This window comes from Gigantopelta aegis, chromosome 8, assembly GCF_016097555.1.
Source record: "Gigantopelta aegis isolate Gae_Host chromosome 8, Gae_host_genome, whole genome shotgun sequence".
Lineage (NCBI taxonomy): Eukaryota > Metazoa > Mollusca > Gastropoda > Neomphalida > Peltospiridae > Gigantopelta > Gigantopelta aegis.
In genome coordinates this window covers 33,467,526-33,486,596 of record NC_054706.1, presented here as the reverse complement: position 1 = coordinate 33,486,596, position 19,071 = coordinate 33,467,526, and the positions used below count along the sequence as shown (strand labels likewise).

Genomic DNA, 19,071 nt, shown 5'->3' with positions numbered 1-19,071 from the left:
ACGCAATTTCTTAGCATCTGGAGAGAAAATTAGCAATGTTTAAGATGACCGAGATTACCGTTTTAATTTTGATATACTAGGATAAAAAGTAATAAAACACATTTCAACTCCTACTGTGACATCTGCAGGCGAGGAATTAGGCGGCGACCCAATGGCCCCGCCTCCCCACTTGTTTTTTGTTTTTTTAAGGGTGGGGGTTGGGGTGGGGCGCATGTAATTACTTTTAACTTTCTACAAAGTAAGGAGTTTTGGTTATCAAAGTCAATGAAAAATGTGACATTAACCTTATGGTCCCACCCTAGCCGTGTAAGAGAGATAGACGGACATTCGAACAGTTATGACGCACATTACCGTCAGAGTACTGGGGCTAGGTCCCACCTCTATTAAACAAATCCTAGTTCCGTGCCTGGTTCAAGTGAATTCATTATCAGTAGAGTAATGACATAACCGAAATATAAACTGACTACAACACACACACACACACATACACACACACACACACACACACACACATGCATACATACACTATAAGGATATAAACATGGCTCCTAATTTTACTATTTGGCACCTAAAAAAAATAGAAGCAGGCGCCATCTAGATACAGGACAGAAAAGTTAACGTAGAGAACTGAAGTTTATAGAATTATGATATTCCCTCCGACCCCCTGTCTCATACGCTTATGACTACAGATACAATGGCTGGCGATGTCAGAAGCTGGACCCATGGTAAAATATATAAACGTGTGTGTGGCACAGATAGCCACAAGAGACAATCACCTGCCGCGTTTGGAGAGACAAGGACTGGGATGTGGAGGTGGACAGTGAAAGAAGTTGAAAGATAGGAGGAGTTGCCAGATCGGGAAGAAATGAGATGGAATTCAAAGGAGAGAAAGGAAAGGGGAAGTGGGATAAAAATAAAATAAAATAAAAATATATATATACATCGAAGTAGTTTCAAAATATCCTCTCAATAACAATCCTAAATCAAATTCAAATATAAAAGATTGTGAAAGAAAATGTTTATTAAATTTAGCAAATGATAAGTCTATTGTTATTAAACAAGCGGATAAGGGTGGTGCAATTGTTATCATGAATACCGCTGAATACAAACAAATGGCTCTTTCCATAATTGAAGATCAGAATAATTACATAGAAATTACAGAGGTAAAATCAAACAATTTTAAACAACTTAAAACATTTATAAAACGATTTGAGGGAGAATTGACCGAAAAGGAATTTGATTATTTAACAAATTTTGAATGTAAGGAGAGTAATTTTTATGGCCTTCCTAAAGTACATAAGAGCCAGATTATTAATTCTATGTGCAGAGAAGCACAGAAAAGTTATGTAGAATTATTGCATCCCAATGACTTACAGTTACGGCCAATTGTAGCTGGCCCAGTGTGTGCAACCCACAGACTGAGCAATTTCATTGATATATTGTTGAAACCATTTTTATTAAAAGTAACCAGTTATACAAGAGACACTATGGATTTCATCAACAACCTGCCAGAAAAAACAACGGAAGAAAGCGTACTGGTAACATTTGTTGATGTAACAAAACTATATTCCAGCATACCACATGACCTTGGAATCACCGCAGTGTCATACTGGTTAACCAAATATCCAGAACAGAAGTCTTTAATTGTAGAAAGCATAAAATATATATTGGAAAACAATATATTTTACTTTGATGGGAAACATTACAAATAAATTAAAGGGACGGCAATGGGTACCAAAATGGCACCAATTTATGCCACACTGACTTTAGGTTACCTAGAACAAATATTAGAAACTAAAATTACAAATATATTTGGATCAGACTTTCAGCTATATTTCAAGAAGAACTGGAAACGTTTTCTTGATGATTGTTTCATACTGTGGCCTTTGTCCAAACACTGTTTGGAATTATTTCATGAGTTACTTAACACACTGAATAGTAACATAAACTTTACTATGGAAACAGACGCAAAGAAAATTCCTTTTCTAGACACTTTAGTAATCAAGTGTGGACGCATAATAGAAACTGATATATTTTACAAACCAACTGATAGCAAACAGTACCTTTCTTTCTCATCCTGTCATCCGAGTCATACGAGAAGAAGTATACCATATAACCTAGCACGGCGTATCTGTATGATTGTGTCAAATATACAAACACGTGATCAACGTCTCAGAAAACTAAACATGTATCTTAAAACGCGAGGTTATCCAAAACAGCTAATATCAGATAGTATCGAAAAGGCGGTAGTATTAGAAAATATCTTTTAAAACCAAAACAAATCGTTTCAGCGAAAAGGCCGCTGGCATTTGTATCCACCCATAACCCGCAGAACCCCGATATATATAAAAAGATCTTGTCAGAATTGCACATTTTAAAACAAAATGAAAAAATGTCATCCATACTAGACTCTATTTCAATTATAAATAGTAAGAGACAAAGCAAAAACTTGAAACAGATACTGACAAAAGCACGATTTGAATCTACAACAGTAGAACATAAATGCAGTGTCAAAAAGTGTAACCGAAGTAACTGTGGTACATGCCAACATATTTTAGAAGGCACACATATACAATTCAACCACAAAGGTTTATTTTGGGTACATAGGGATATGGATTGTTCGGTTAACAATGTTATTTATGTAATTACATGCCAAGGTTGCAAAGAACAATACATTGGTCATACCACTCAGCTGAGAGCCAGAGTACGCGTACACAAACAGCAAATAAAACAACCTGAAACAAGATGCATACCCTTGAGTTCACATTTAAATACATGTGCGGCACAAAAAGATATTAAATTCACCATTTTCCCATTTTATCACATAGATACCAATGATGAAATGAAAAGAAAGACAAAGGAAATGTATTTTATTATATAGTTTTCTCCACTTCTTAATGCTCTTCATTAGATAAAAGCAACAATGACGTAATTAAATCAATCCCCTTCTACTACAGTAACGTCATAATATGTATGACGTCATATTTAGCAGTTATTTAGTTCCTTTCTGAAGATAAGTACAGACTGAAACATGTAAAAGGATCATTATTTCTTTAAATTGTTTTTTAAAATACATATATACTGTACACTTGTTTTCTTTTATCTTTATATATCTATCTATATCTATCTATCTATCTATCTATCTATCTATATATATATATATATATCTATCTATCTATAAACGTATGTTCAGCTATTACGAAGCACAGATATATATCTATATATATATATATATATATATATATATATATATATATATATATACGTATGTTCAGCTATAACTTACGAAGCACAGATGCGAGTGACTCTCGTTCCAAACTTGTAGTTGATGTGTCCCATGACGGCGCTTCCCACACAGAAGAACAACGACGCCACCGTGAACACCAGCGAGAGCATCGAGTCCTGCTCTTTACACCCTTTCCCTTTGACGTCACCGCTGGTCGTTGGAGTCAGGTTCGTCGCAGTAACTGGAGACGTCGTCGTCGTGGACGTGGTCTTGCTGTTGCCGAAGGTGCAGTTGTCGGTGCAGTCGCAGAGGTAGGCGTAGATGCCCTCGTCTTTGAGGACGTAGACGAGGGAGCCCCAGCCGAAGATGAGACCGCCGAACAGCAGAATTTCGATAAACCCCCACACCACGTACAGCATCCGCAGGCGAGGGTTCGCCGTCAGGTTAATGCCCATGATGTGCTACTGGCAAAAGAAAAAGAAAAGAAAAAAGAAAAGAAAAAATGAAATTGAATTCATTTCTAATAGTTCTATTGAGTAAAATTATCTGTCAGGTTAATGTCCATGATGTGTTGCTGGCAAGCAGGAAAAATAAATATATATTTCTAATGGTTCTATTGAGTAAAATGTATCTATATTTCTAATGGTTCTATTGAGTAAAATGTATCTATATTTCTAATGGTTCTATTGAGTAAAATGTATCTATATTTCTAATGGTTCTATTGAGTAAAATGTATCTATATTTCTAATGGTTCTATTGAGTAAAATGTATCTATATTTCTAATGGTTCTATTGAGTAAAATGTATCTATATTTCTCAACAGTCGAGGGTTCGCCATCAGGTTGAAGGGACATTCCCGAGTTTACTGCATTGTAAGATGTTTCCGACTAATAAAATATTTCTACGATTAAACTTACATATTAAATATATTTTCTTATTTAGAATATCAGTGTCTGTATATTCAATGTGTTTCTGGTCGTCTTAATATTTGTAAGAAGCCCAAACAGATTAAATTAATTTCCAATGGTTTTATTGAATAAAATGTATCTATACTTCTCAACAGTTTGGTACTCAGAAGTAAAACTGTGTCTATAAAAAAGATCTAACTCTGCCTATTTTCGTACTTCTTCTCCCATATAACAGTGGCGGATCCAGAAAATCAATTTGGAGGGAGGGGGCGGGGGGGGGGGGGGGTAATGACATGAGGCAGAATGTCAAGGGAACTTTGGGGAGGTTTGCAGGGGATGAAAATTAATTATAACTATCGCAAAATTTAGTGGGGGGCCAGATCCGCCTCTGTATAATATAACGTTTTGTAACACTAAGACCACTCTTCATGTAAAATAACGTTTTTACTCACCAATTCCATCTTTTATTCACTGTCAATGTAACATAGTTTGAGATTTTCTGTTTTTGGTTTGCTTTCTCTTCGTTTTACTTCATCAATCATGGTTTCAGTGTCAGTATAATTTTATTCACAGACCTAGTTTTCGTTCACTGTTGCATATAAATACACTTCTTTTTTTCAAATCATAGTGTTCATTTATCATTAACAATGACTGAATGATGTCATGCTTGACCTAAAATCACGTACCTTATATTTCTTCCTTGTATATTGACACCTCAGCTACTTTTTTCTGTAATTTTCATAATTGGATGCCATGTATCCTTTTACATTTACAGTATTACTATAATGAAATAATAATAATAATAATAATAATAATAATAAGTAGGGGTCATTCATACTTATTACCTTCAGGAGCGGCATTTAGCTCAGTCAGTTAAGCGCTTGCTTGAGGTGTTTGCGCCGCAGGATCGAACCACCTCGGTGGATTCATTCAACTGATTGTTTTTTTTCTCATTCCAACCAGTGCAACATAACTGCTCAAAGGCCGTGATATGTGCTATCCTGTCTGTGGGATGGTGCATATAAAAGATCCCTTACTGCTAATGGAAAAATGTAAGGGGTTTCCTCTCTAAGACTATAATAGAAATTGTAATAAATTATAATAAATTTCCCATATGTGTGGAACGTTATGATGTGTTATCAGCGTCTTTGTAATTAACATCGACTGTGTAGCAAATATAATCAAACATAATGTGTGTTTTAAATGACAGTTTGCGATAAATAAATGATCACATTGACATAATTTAGGAAACTCGTTCTGATAATCGTTTTATACGCTCATGTTGTGTGTTGAGCCAGCAGGGTTTTTACCCGTTACTAGTGCAAATATTGAAAACGTCAAATTGACAAGCATCGGTAAAAGTCTTTCAAATACAGCTAGTGTCATGGTGCCTTTTCGATGAACCGTGATACCAATCAAACAATTGGCCTCGGCGGGAAGCGTTACTCTGAACACGTCTACCAGACCAGTTTTCAATGAAACCAGGGGCGAGGTACTCGGCTGTCATCACTTCAGCAACCACACATTTAATTAATACTGACAAGGGCTTCTGCATCACACAATCGGAGTAATTTCTAATAAATCTTTTCACTCTGATATTTTGTTATATAACACATTGATGAAATTTTTAAGTTTGCAGTTACCAAAATAATATGGTAACAGGTCGTTTCACCCTTATTACTAGTTCACCCGAGTCGTTTTGAACAGGGTTGATTCGTACCTCTAACCGAGTCATTTCGCCCCATGTTTCGATTTGCACTAATTTTTATTTTGTTAATAAAGTGCATTTAATGTACATAATATGTATCTAATGCTTTCGGCCCCGCTACACATTCGGCCTCAGACGTTTCGGCCCCATAACCCTAGTCGTTTCGGCCCCGATTATTGTTGTTTTATAAATTAAATTATTCAGTCACTTGCATTGTAATTTCTTTCTCTCGTTCTCTTTCTTTCTTTCTTTCTTTCTCTCTTTTTGTGATTATTACTAACAAAAATTTAATTGAACATAATATCCTAGTGTTAATGAATAAATAATAGCCAACCAATGAAAATGAACTGATTTTCTTGTTTGTGTAAATACAATTTAATAAATTGCAATAAATTGTTTTGCGTTTGTTCTACTTAATTATATTTCCATATAGACCCTTCCCATAATAGGGGCGCTTTACTGCGAAAGATCTGAATAAACTGCCGCCAATTCTTTACAGTCACATGGACATGGCCATTATTTTAAAGGAACTTGAAATAATGAAAGGCAGTATTGCCTCTTTGTAAATAGCGAAGATGGCCACTGCTAAGATGTCTCAGTAAATTCCAGAAGAAACAAGATTGTGCACGTTCAGTGGGGTTGGCTGTCGATGTAAGCCAAGAAAATGATGAAGATACTGATATTGTGACTACTTCACATGTGAACGATTGTGTACATGACACTGGTTTAGAGGCGGAAACAGTCACACATTAGTTTAAATGCAATTTCTATATACTATTGTGAACTCCATCCATACCCCGGGGGCATTCACAAGTTATATACACTTGTCATCTATTTGCCTTTACATATTTAAATACTATCCAAGTACAGCATTTTGGGCAAATGAGCTGGCCTAAAACCTTTACACCATGTATTTCCATCATTTTACTCTGACACAATGTCACGGGGATCCTATAATACCCGTAACTGAATAAAACACGATTATCCAAATATCTCTCCTAACTGTATATCTATTAGATCTCTCTGTATCGGGCAGTCCAATACCCGAGTGTCTCGGCTCTAGGTATAATCAGAGATAAGATCTTATATAAATATATGTATATAACACGTTTAGTTCACTAGAAAACACAACAAAACACAATACACTTTGGAATTTGTATTAACACTACGCTGACAAATGTACTTGCCGCAGTAGTTAATTAACAACAACAAATATAACAACCCAGAACTAATCACTTAATTAGTTAATCTCTAGGTGTCTAGTTTACACAATATTCTAATCACTTCACCGTAATACAACACCCACACGTGTGACAATTGAGAAACGCTGCCAGGGGACCTTAATTAATAAAGGAATTACAACTCTATTCCTAACTGGTTAATTTTTAATTAACCCTTAACTACTCATTCAGTAACCTTGTAATACAGAATTAATACTGGTACCTATCACAATAAAGACAATAACCTACAGTTTACCTAGGTCCTCTAGGATTACTGGCTAAGCTTTAATATGTTAGAACAGTGAAGCCTACAATTTACTTCGTCAGATTACCGTAGACACTGTCTAAAGAATATTGGTATAATACAGTATTAAAATATTTAAAGTCACATCAATCACATCAAGGTTATACAACAGAGCAGAAAAATATATTTACCACGTCTGGACTGAACTTATATAGATTGTTCAGTGGACGACGTCCGTTTCCCCTGGATATTTCCAATGTTTCTCCCCGATATCTCTAAAATCCTATCTATTTATTCAAAAATCTGAGAGACAGCGAATATCGCCTGGGGGCACAACGCGGTACCTCACCTATCATGTGATATTCCCACAACTCCCAGAGACGGTATTTTTTCTTAGATGGTCAGACTTACTGTCGCCTAGTTCGCCAGAAACCAGGGTCGTAAAACCGCACTACCTGAGTTATTACGTAACTACTGGCCACATGGCCTCCACAACTGGTCTAAGTGTGTATTAGGGGGTACGGTCGCGCGGAGGTATTACGTAACAAAAGTGCACACGGCCCTCTAAAACAATTAACATCGCCACAGGCGAAAAGATAACAGCATGTTCCGTCACACACCCCCACCTCAAAAAGGATATTTCCTCTGCTCTAAGAATAGGGAAATATACTACATTTAAACAAAACAAAAAGTGCGTTAACCGACACATCCGGGCATTTATAACACATAGTAATAAGGTGACTACAAGTAATCACTCTGAGTCTCTGAGTCCCTGGTATACAATAAATATATAAGAACAAAAACAGCAATCAAGAACGTCAACACATTATCACAACGTTCAACTTCGGGACAGGGCATCAGCGATTACATTGGATGTGCCCTTGATATGTTCAATGGTAATTGGGAATTCCTGCAGAAGAAGACTCCATCTTAAAACTCTCTGGTTGGTGGCTTTCATTCTGTGAATGAAAGTAAGCGGATTATGATCAGTAAAGACAACCACTTGATTCAATGCCGATTTCACGTAGATCTGAAAATGCTTCAGAGCTTGTACCATGGCCAAAGCTTTCTTCTCTATAGTGGAATAGTTCACCTGGTGTTTGTCAAACGTTTTGGAGAAGAAACTTACAGGATGGTCCAGTCCATTTTCGTCTTCTTGGAACAGCACAGCTCCAGCTCCCACGTCATTGGCATCCACAGCGAGCTTGAAAGGCATTCGGTAGTCTGGTGCTGCCATCACGGGAGACGAGGAGAGCATCTGCTTAAGACGGTTGAATGACTTCTCGCATTCATCTGACCACTGGAACTTCGATTCCTTCTTTAGCAGCGATGTGATGAGGGGCAGCTACCGTCGCAAATTTAGCACAGAAACGACGGTAATAACCGGCCATACCAAGAAACCGGCGAACTTCACGGCGGTTGGTCGGTGCAGGATAATGTCCGACAGTATGACCTAAGTAGGTCACTGAAGCTTTCACGAATTCACATTTACCCAGGTTCACAGTCAAGTTAGCTTTCTGTAGGCGACTGAATATTTGTTGTAAACCAGTTAAATGTTCATCCCAAGTGTCGGTGGCTAACACCACATCGTCCAGATACACATTGACGTTTTCTAAGTGTGATAACACATGGTTCATCATCCTTTGAAAGGCAGCAGGGGCAGTCTTCAAACCAAACGGCATCACTCGGAATTGAAAGAGGCCGTCAGGTGTGATGATCGCCAGAATGTCCTTAGCTTCAATTTGGTGATGTATTGAGCGTGTCCAACTCGGTCGATGCAATCGTCAAGGTGGCGTAGAGGGTAGGCATCTGCCTTGATGAGTTGATTCACGCGACGTAGGTCAGCACACACCCGGAAACTGTTATCTCCCTTTTGAATCAGTATAACAGGTGATGCCCACTGACTGTTTGATGGTTCCAGAATGTCGTGTTCCAACATGTAATTTATCTCCTTTTTCAGTGCTGCACGTTTTACAGGGTTTATCCGATAGGCATGCTGTCGAATCGGTGTAGCGTTGGGTTCCAAGCGCACATCCTGGATTAAGGTATTGGTAACCGTTGGAAAGTCCTGACAAATGGAAACATTGTCTTGTATCAACGTAGTCAACTTTGCTCGCTGGGGGCTGTCAAGGTGCTGTAGATAAGAACTCAAGTCTGCTAGAATCTGGCTGTTGGTTAATTTGATCTCTGCAGTTTTGACGTCATCACAGGAAATTGAGTGACTTTCAATTTGGACAGGTAACACTGGAACTATCGGCAGTCTGTCAAAATAACCTTTTAGCAAATTGATGTGACAATACCTACTTTTCCTAACCCTACCAGGAGTGTTTATCACATACCCTGTCTCATTAACCCGTTTGTGCACAACATAATGACCGAAATACCTGTTCTGTAATGAACCCCGTTTAATGGGAAGGTACAGCAGCACCTTATCCCCTGGTTTAAATTCCCGACTCTTAGCCTTCCTATCAAACACTGATTTTATTTTGCTCTGAGCATAGCTCAGATGTTTCCTAGCTAGTTCGGTCGCCTGCCACAACCTATCTCTAACTCTCCCTACATAAATCAGCAGGTTTTCGGCATTATCCTTGTCTAACCAACTATCTTTTACCAATTTGAGAGGGCCTCGGGCTGAATGCCCATATACCAACTCAAATGGAGTGAATCCTAAAGATTCTTGCTTTGCATCCCGTGCTGCGAACAACACGAAAGGGATTGACTGGTCCCAGTCAGTACCATTGTCGAAACAATGGCAGTGGAGCATAGTTTTCATGCTCTGGTGGAAACGTTCTATTGCGCCCTGGCTCTCAGGGTGGAATGCAGCAGAACGAATCTGTCGTATACCTAACATAGACAGTACTTGCTGGATCAACTTGCTCATGAAGTTCGTACCCCGGTCGCTTTGAATTTCCCCTGGTAAACCCGTATACGTGAAGTATTTAAGCAGCGCACTAACTACAACAGATGCAGTAACCTTCCTTAAGGGAATCGCCTCTGGAAAACGCGTAGTTAAGCACATACTTGTTAATAAGAATTGGTTGCCTGAACGCGTTTTCGGTAATGGCCCCACGACATCTATCAATACTTTTGAAAAGGCTTCCCCAACTATGGGAACCGTCTGCAGGGGATAGGGAGGAATTACCGGATTTCGTTTCCCCACAACCTGACACACATGACATGACATACAATGCTTACTGACATCTGCAAACATTCCCTTCCAATAAAACTCTGAGGCAAGTTTACTATGAGTCTTATTCCGCCCTAAGTGGGCAGCAAACATGTCCTCATGTGCTAACAATAACATTGATGGACGGTACTTAGAGGGCACCACAATTCTACATCTTGTCACACATTCCTCACTATCAGGCACAACTTTCTCCACACTCTTATTCATTAATACTCCCTTGTCCATATAATAACCTGACATCTGATCCTCCACCTCACCCTCAGTTAACAATGTAGTGCGAGCTGCCAACAAATTTGGATCAGCCCCCTGCTCTAGGATTAACTCTTGTCTATTACAAGGTAAGACCCCTCTATCAAACACAACTGGTTCATTTACCCTCTGCGGGAGGTCAACAAGTTCCACCACATTTAGTTCCTCAGTTGACTTATCTACCATTTTACTGATAACCTCATCCACTCCAATTTAATGGCTCACACACGTATCAGACAAATCACAATTTTCCTCTGGGTCTCGTGCTACCCTTCCGGCCATAGCCCTAGTCATTACACACGCAGGATAACTAATCTCATCAACCTCACACTCTTCTATTGGTAAAGGGCTGTCTTCAATTAACAATTGGTCCCCTTGCGGCTGGCAACACTGACTAGTCAAATCGTTACCCAACAAAACTCCTATGTTTTCAAAAGGCAAGTCCTTCTCAACACCCATAACGACTGGTCCCGTCACAAACTTCGAACACAAGAAAACGTTATGTAATCGGACAACCATATTTTCTCCAGTAACCGAGGTTAAGGCCAAACTACGTCCTGTATCTGAATTCTCTATACCAGCTAAACAATCTGACGTTATAAGAGATTGGGTACACCCTGTATCCCGATAGATTGATATTGCCTTAGGACTCACCTCTTGTTTTACGTCACAAACCATACCAGTGGACACATACGGGTTTACTTTCTCTGCCATGGGACTAACCATTAACTCTCTCGCTAACGGAGCTGACCTCACTAAACCGACCACTTGCGCATTATCGCGTTTCCTTTTAAAACAGTCCCCGACAAGATGGTTATCCTTTTTACAGTAACTGCAATGTGGACGAAAAGTTCGTGCATTGGCTGATAATGCAGGTTTATCCTTACTTTGCCCACAAGGTGCATTCCTTGCCTGACTAGCTGACCAACTAGATGATTCTCCCCGATAGTTACTTTCCCGGGAAAAACCTGGCTGAAATTTCCTCTTACCACCCTGTTGTACAGAGCTACCCTGTGCTGCCTGAGCTTTGTGTATTAACACGTAATCATCCGCCACTATGCCTGCCTCCTTTATTCTTTTGATATCACGATCCTCTAAATGAATACGTAAGCTAACTGGTGATCCATTTTTAATGTCCTGTAAGATCAACAATTCCCGTAACTCGGTATATGACCCTACCTGATAAGAAACCACCCATTTATCAAATAACCCTGCTTTTTTAGCCACAAACTCACTATAAGACTGACCCTGCGTTTTTCTCAACTCGCTATACCGTAAACGATAATCCTCAGGTCGTAACTCATAAGCCCTCAACACTGCAGACTTAACTAGGTCGTACTGACTTGCTCGTTCATCACTCATTGAATTATAAGTTACGCTAGCCTTCCCCTTAAACTTAGACACGGCTAACAATGTCCACTGCGGCCAATTTAGCTGCTTAGCGGCCCGTTCAAAAAATTGGAAGAACATATCTACCTCCTGGTCGTCAAATACAGGCACTGATCTATAAGCCTCCGACATGTTAAACCCATTTCCTGCCTCTCGTCTAACTTCTTCAGTATTCAACTTTAACTCATGTTCCACTTTTAATTTTGCTAACTGGAATTCTCTATCCCTCTCTCTCTCTCTCTCTCTCTCTCTCTCTCTCTCTCTCTCTCTCTCTCTCTCTCTCTCTCTCTCTCTCTCTCTCTCTCTCTCTCTCTCTCTCTCTCTCTCTCTCTCTCTCTCTCTCTCTCTCTCTCTCTCTCTCTCTTCTCTTCTCTGTCTCTGTCTCTAACTCTAACTCTCTCTCTCTCTCTCTCTCTCTATCTTCCTTTCTCTATCCCTCTCTTCTCTTTTTCTCTCTCTATCTAATGCACGTTCTTCTCTTTCGTACTCAAGCTTTTTAAAGGCTAACTGTTGTTCCATACTCAAGTCATTTATCTCTATCTCTGGAACAATCTCACTTTCTTCCATAACAGGACTATCACCAAAAATTTCCTGGATAATAATTGTCCTTATATCTCCTAATGTTTTAGCTGATGTTAAATCAATTTCCCGCCCACTTGCGATTTCAACTAACTCGGCCTTACATGCTCACTTATCTCCACTACACTGTGCGTAGGCCTATCCAGCAAATTCTTATCCATGTTTAGGTATAACGCACTTATTATTTAAATTTTTTCTAGTGAACAACGTTGCTACTTCTAGTTAATTTGTAAAAATAATTTATAAAGCCCCCATTTACAAACAATACTTTTTAAATATGCATGTCCTGTTTCAGATCCGGGACGAGCACCCCAATTTTTACTCCTGTCACGGGGATCCTATAATACCCGTAACTGAATAAAACACGATTATCCAAATATCTCTCCTAACTGTATATGTATTAGATCTCTCTGTATCGGGCAGTCTAATACCCGAGTGGCTTGGCTCTAGGTATAATCAGAGATAAGATCTTATATAAATATATGTATATAGCACGTTTAGTTCACTAGAAAACACAACAAAACACAATACACTTTGGAATTTGTATTAACACTACGCTGATAAATGTACTTGCCGCAGTAGTTAATTAACAACAACAAATATAACAACCCAGAACTAATCACTTAATTAGTTAATCTCTAGGTGTCTAGTTTGCACAATATTCTAATCACTTCACCGTGATACAACACCCACACGTGTGATAATTGAGAAACGCTGCCAGGGGAACTTAATTAATAAAGGAATTACAACTCTATTCCCAACTGGTTAATTTTTAATTAACCCTTAACTACTCATTCAGTAACCTTGTAATACAGAATTAATACTGGTACCTATCACAATAAAGACAATAACCTACAGTTTACCTAGGTCCTCTAGGATGACTGGCTAAGCTTTAATATGTTAGAACAGTGAAGCCTACAATTTACTTCGTCAGATTACCGTAGACACTGTCTAAAGAATATTGGTATAATACAGTATTAAAATAAAATAACAGAGCAGAAAAATATATTTACCACGTCCGGACTGAACTTATATAGATCGTTCAGTGGACGACGTCCGTTTCCCCTGGATACTTCCAATGTTTGTCCCCGATATCTCTAAAATCCTATCTATTTATTCAAACATTTGAGAGACAGCGAATATCGCCTGGGGGCACAACGCGGTACCTCACCTATCATGTGATATTCCCACAACTCCCAGAGACGGTATTTTTTCTTAGATGGTCAGACTTACTGTCGCCTAGTTCGCCAGAAACCACGTTCGTAAAACCGCACTACCTGAGTTATTACGTAACTACTGGCCACATGGCCTCCACCACTGGTCTAAGTGTGTATTAGGGGGTACAGTCGCGCGGAGGTATTACGTAACAAAAGTGCACACGGCCCTCTAAAACAATTAACATCGCCACAGGCGAAAAGATAAGAGCATGTTCCGTCACACACAATATTAGTTATAATCCATGTAAAAAGATGTGATTCATTTTCAACTCTATATAGCTGTTCAGAGCTGTAACTAGGATTTAAATAATGAACCAATGAGCATGGAAGGTGCAAGACACCATTTTTGCAGCCATTTCAGGGAGGTTACATACTTGAAACATCAGCATCAATGAACTATTTTTCTATTGTTCCCCCAAACACACACACACACACACACACACACACACACACACACACACACACACACACACACACACACACAAACACACACACACACACACCAGGGACGGGATGCAGCCCAGTGGTAAAGCGCGGTCGGCTTGGGATTGATTCCCATCAGCGGGCTCATTGCGCTATTTCTCGTTCCATGACTGGTATATCAAAGGCCGTGGTTTGTACTATCCTGTCTGTGGGATGGTGTATACAAAAGATGTCTTGCTACTAATGGAAAAATGTAAGGGGTTTTCTCTCTAATACTACTAGTATGTCAAAATTACCAAATGTTTGACATCCAATAGCTGATGATTAATAAATCAATGTGCTCTAGTGGTGACGTTAAATAAAAAATAAAACACACACACACCATTGCCTCTACCTGCTAGCTAAGGTCCTGCTGTTTGGCAGTAAAGCTAATATGAATAATTGTTGTTATCCAGATTCGGGGATTTTCGTTTAACTCTGACAAAAATCTGCCTGCATCCCCAACAAAAATGAGAGCCCGTACGCTTATGCCGCTTCATTTGTTTTCTTCATTTTGGGCCCTCTCGCTTAGGCACTTGGAGGAGGGAGGGGGGGGGGGGGGGGGGGGGGGTCAGAATGTGTTTATGTGTGGCACAAAATGCAGTTGGAACTGATTAAGAAATTTTGGAGAAGTCAAAAACGTGAAACGTTTATGCGTGACGCACTGTAGAAAATGTGCGCCCTACCGTAACAGATCACTTGAGATGTCACACAAGTAAACGTTGAAAACATTATTATCGGAATCATGAATTTATATTTGTGCAACTTCTTCTGACATGTTCATATAGGGAGTGAAAGAAGAAGAAATCACTGGCAGTTGGTCCCGCGAAGTATCGTATCTGGGTGAAACGGCGATAATATATATATTTTTATCAACAATATAGGATCGTTTTATGATTTGTGATTATTACATCCTGAATACAACATTTTATTTGCATTAAATAATTTGTTTAACGATTTTTTCGACAAAAACAATGTTTCGGGTCGTTGCCTACACAACAGTCACAGTGTCCGCCCTGCTAAAGTACGTGGAATGTTTTCTTTTTAATTGTTATTTTAAAAAATTCAGTTATTACCATATTTTTAAAATAAAAAACGCGATTACTTACTCTGAATCTATTGCAAATCATTATCCTACGATAATTTTCACATATTATATAGGTCCATGTACTTACCGCACGATTACCTCCAAGCTAACTCTCGACGAAGCTAGCCGCTATCGCCTGTGCTCTCGACTTGAACATCCCCCCCCCCCCTCCACACACACACTTGGGGGCTTGATTGCAAGCTTTGGATCGCTGAATTTCGCGTCGCGTACACCGGGTCACAGGCAACCGTGACTGGTGTACGGCAACTCGGACTCGCAGAAGAGGAAGGGAAGAGGACGGAGGAAGAAGAAACGTGCGCCAGGGGAGGCTCAGTGGGGAACAAAACTGGCGGCTCAACCGCCAGCGGCGGTCCCTTCTGCGTCGCCGCCCCCGGCTGGGCCCAAGACGAAAGGACCAGCTCATCCGGACCCGCCGTCAACACCGAGGGATGCTCTCAACGCGACGACGTGCGAGACGCCCGCAGACGGACCTCCATCTCCCTCTACTGCACCGCCTACACGTAACTGGCCACTGTCACCAGTCTTGCCAGTTCGGAAGGCGGCGATCCGGGCAGGAACCGTTGCAAAGAGGAAGGCCGTCGCTCAGCCGAGCGACCAGCCTGACAAGGCAAGGCCTCCACCTTCAGAAGCACCGTCCCCGTCCGACTCGGAAACCGTCTGGAAAGTTCAGATCGGGAAAATCAGGTCCGGCTTCCTGAAGTTCGTGTAGGGGGACACCTCGGATCCGGCATCACTGATGGGCGGACTAGTGGAACCAGAGCTAAAACAGCTGCCTGATGGAAGCGCTTACGAGCTACACAGCATCAAGTTTACATCCGGCAAGACGGGGTTGGTACTAACTCAGCGCCGAGAAGGAGTCTACCGACAAGCGGTCCTGGTTAGAGAGATGGATAGCCACACCATCCACAGGATCGTCAAGGCCCTTTTCGGCAACGACTACCGGAGGGTGATAACCATCCTCGCCGACCAGAGATGGAAGCACTTCATCCCGCCTTTGCCGGTTCTCCGCTCATCAGTTCGCCGCAGGCCAACCTCCACACCCTAACGGCCTTAACGAGGCCTCTCACGTGGACATACAGATCGGACTTTAAACATTTAGACCTTCGTTCAAAATGATATGTCGAAATTACTTCTTTTTTAAAATATTATTAAATAATCTGATCCTTTCTTCTTTCTCTTATTTATTTTTGGACTGTCCTTCTAAAATGCTCCAAATTATATAAATATTCGGGCGAGCAGTCAATTCGTTTTATGTTTGGCGTGTAAATTTATTTTTATTTATTTTATATTCTATTAACCTTTTTACTAATTGCTATTTTCAAAATTCGGGCCATTTTCAACACTACACCCCCCAAACCCCCCCCCCCCCCCACACACACACACATCACGAGTTATGCCACCGATCTTATCGGAGGTCGGACTCAGGATGGGCATGTTCGAAACCCTAGTGGTATATGGGTACGTTAAACTAGTTATCATCATCATCATACCGCACAATTTTTGGGAGCTGTTGTGTAACACGAAAACGGACCGAGACGATGTTCTAAAAAACGGTCGATACCTCTTGCGTGGGGGGGGGGGGGGGGGGGATGGACTTCGCGGTGAAGGTGTGTATAGGTTGGACTATACCAATTAAAATCCCATAGGCGATCATGTTAACGTTTGTGTTTAAAAACATAAATATCAGTACTACAACCCCTACCTTAAAGTATTAACTGCAGAAAATGGAACCTTTCATGGCTCATTTTCGGTATAACCAGATGTTTCTACAGCACCCCTAGTTTCGCACAAAATTTGAGTACTTTTTTTTACAGGTACCCCATACATGTTCCAAGCACAAGGCTACTTGACACGGTGTTACTACATCAAATAAAATTGCATGCATTTTTAGCCCAGATGAAACTAAAAATTTTTACAACCAACACACTCACATTTTAGGAAATAAAATGAAATTTAACGTAGTACAAATATTAGAATGATCAGAAATACGTTTAATATGCAGCCACTAATATTTTATGCAGAAAAATATATTTGATATGTAATTACAATCGTTAAAAAGTCTCTGTTAGTTGATAACATCTTAAAAATTGCAGCAAACTCAGGAATGTCCCTTTAATACCCATAGTGTGCTGCTGGCAAGTAAACACAAAAGAAAAAAGAAACAAAAAAGAAAACAGCAACGAAAAACCAAAAAAGAAATTAAATTAATTTCCAATGATTTTAATGAATAAAATGTATCTATACTTCTCAACAGTTTGCTACTCAGAAGTAAAACTGTGACTATAAAAAAAGATTTAACTCTGCCTATTTTCGTACTTCTTCTCCCATATAACAGTGGCGGATCCAGAAAATCCATTGGGGGAGGGTGTGTGTGTGTGTGTGTGTGTGTGTGTATGTGGGGGGGTGACATGAGGCATAATGTCAAGGGAACTTTGGGGGAGGTTTAGATGCGAGGTTACATTAGTTGTTAGTGGTTGAGTGATAGAGAAGAAGGTGTACATGTCTTACACCTACCAATTGAGTCGTGTTAAAACCCGTACCGGGCTGCGAACCCTGTACCTACCACCCTTATGTCCGATGACCGACCGAGGCCGGTGTCAAGGTTGTTGACAACGTTGTCTTCAGTGGGGTTACTCTACATCTCATGCTATCATTACGAGGCTGAGTAACATTCAAAACGTATGTTCAAAATCTTGGTTTTCAGAATAACAAAGTATTAATGGTGTTTTTGTTTGTTTTTTTAAAAACCCTGAACAAATGAGATAAGAAAGCAGTGTTATTTATTTATTCAAATTGGGGCGGGACGTAGCCCAGTGGTACAGCGCTCGCTCGATGTGCGGTCAGTGTGAGATCGATCCCCGTCGGTGGGCCCATTGGGCTATTTCTCGTTCCAGCCAGTGCACCACGACTGGTATATCAAAGACCGCGGTATGTACTACCCTGTCTGTAGGGGTGATGCATATAAAAAATCCCTTGCTGCTAATCGAAAAGAGTAGCCCATTAAGTGGCGACAGCGGGTTTCCTCTCTCAATATATGTGTGGTCCTTAACCATATGTCTGACGCCATATAACCGTAAATAAAATGTGTTGAAAGCGTCGTTAAATAAAACATGTCTTTCTTTCTTTCATCAATCATGGTTTCAGTGTCAGTATAATTTTATTGACAGACCTAGTTTTCGTTCACTGTTGCATATAAATACACTTTTATTTTCAAATCGTAGTGTTCATTTATCATTAACAATGACTGAATAATGTCATGCTTGACCTAAAATCACATACCTTATATTTCTTCCTTGTTTATTGACACCTCAGCTACCTTTTTCTGCAATTTTCAAAAACAGTTTCATAATTGGTTGCCATGTGTCCTTTTACATTTACAGTATTATTATAATGAAATAATAATAATAATAATAATAATAATAATAATAATAAGTAGGGGTCATTCATACTTATTACCTTTAGGAGCGGCATTTAGCTCAGTCGGTTAAGTGCTTGCTTGAGTTGTTTGCGCCGCAGAATGGAACCACCTCGGTGGATTCATTCAACTGATTGCTGTTTTCTCGTTCCAACCAGTG

General features: G+C 39.8%; 1 protein-coding gene across 1 annotated transcript; it reads right to left on the bottom strand.

The window, feature by feature from the left end:
- Positions 1-3,282: 3,282 nt before the first annotated feature.
- On the bottom strand, positions 3,283-3,681 carry LOC121379624 (large neutral amino acids transporter small subunit 4-like). Its single transcript, XM_041508272.1, has one exon. The coding sequence runs from the start codon at positions 3,679-3,681 to the stop codon at positions 3,283-3,285; it is 399 nt and encodes a 132-aa protein (XP_041364206.1).
- Between the last annotated feature and the right edge of the window lie 15,390 nt (positions 3,682-19,071).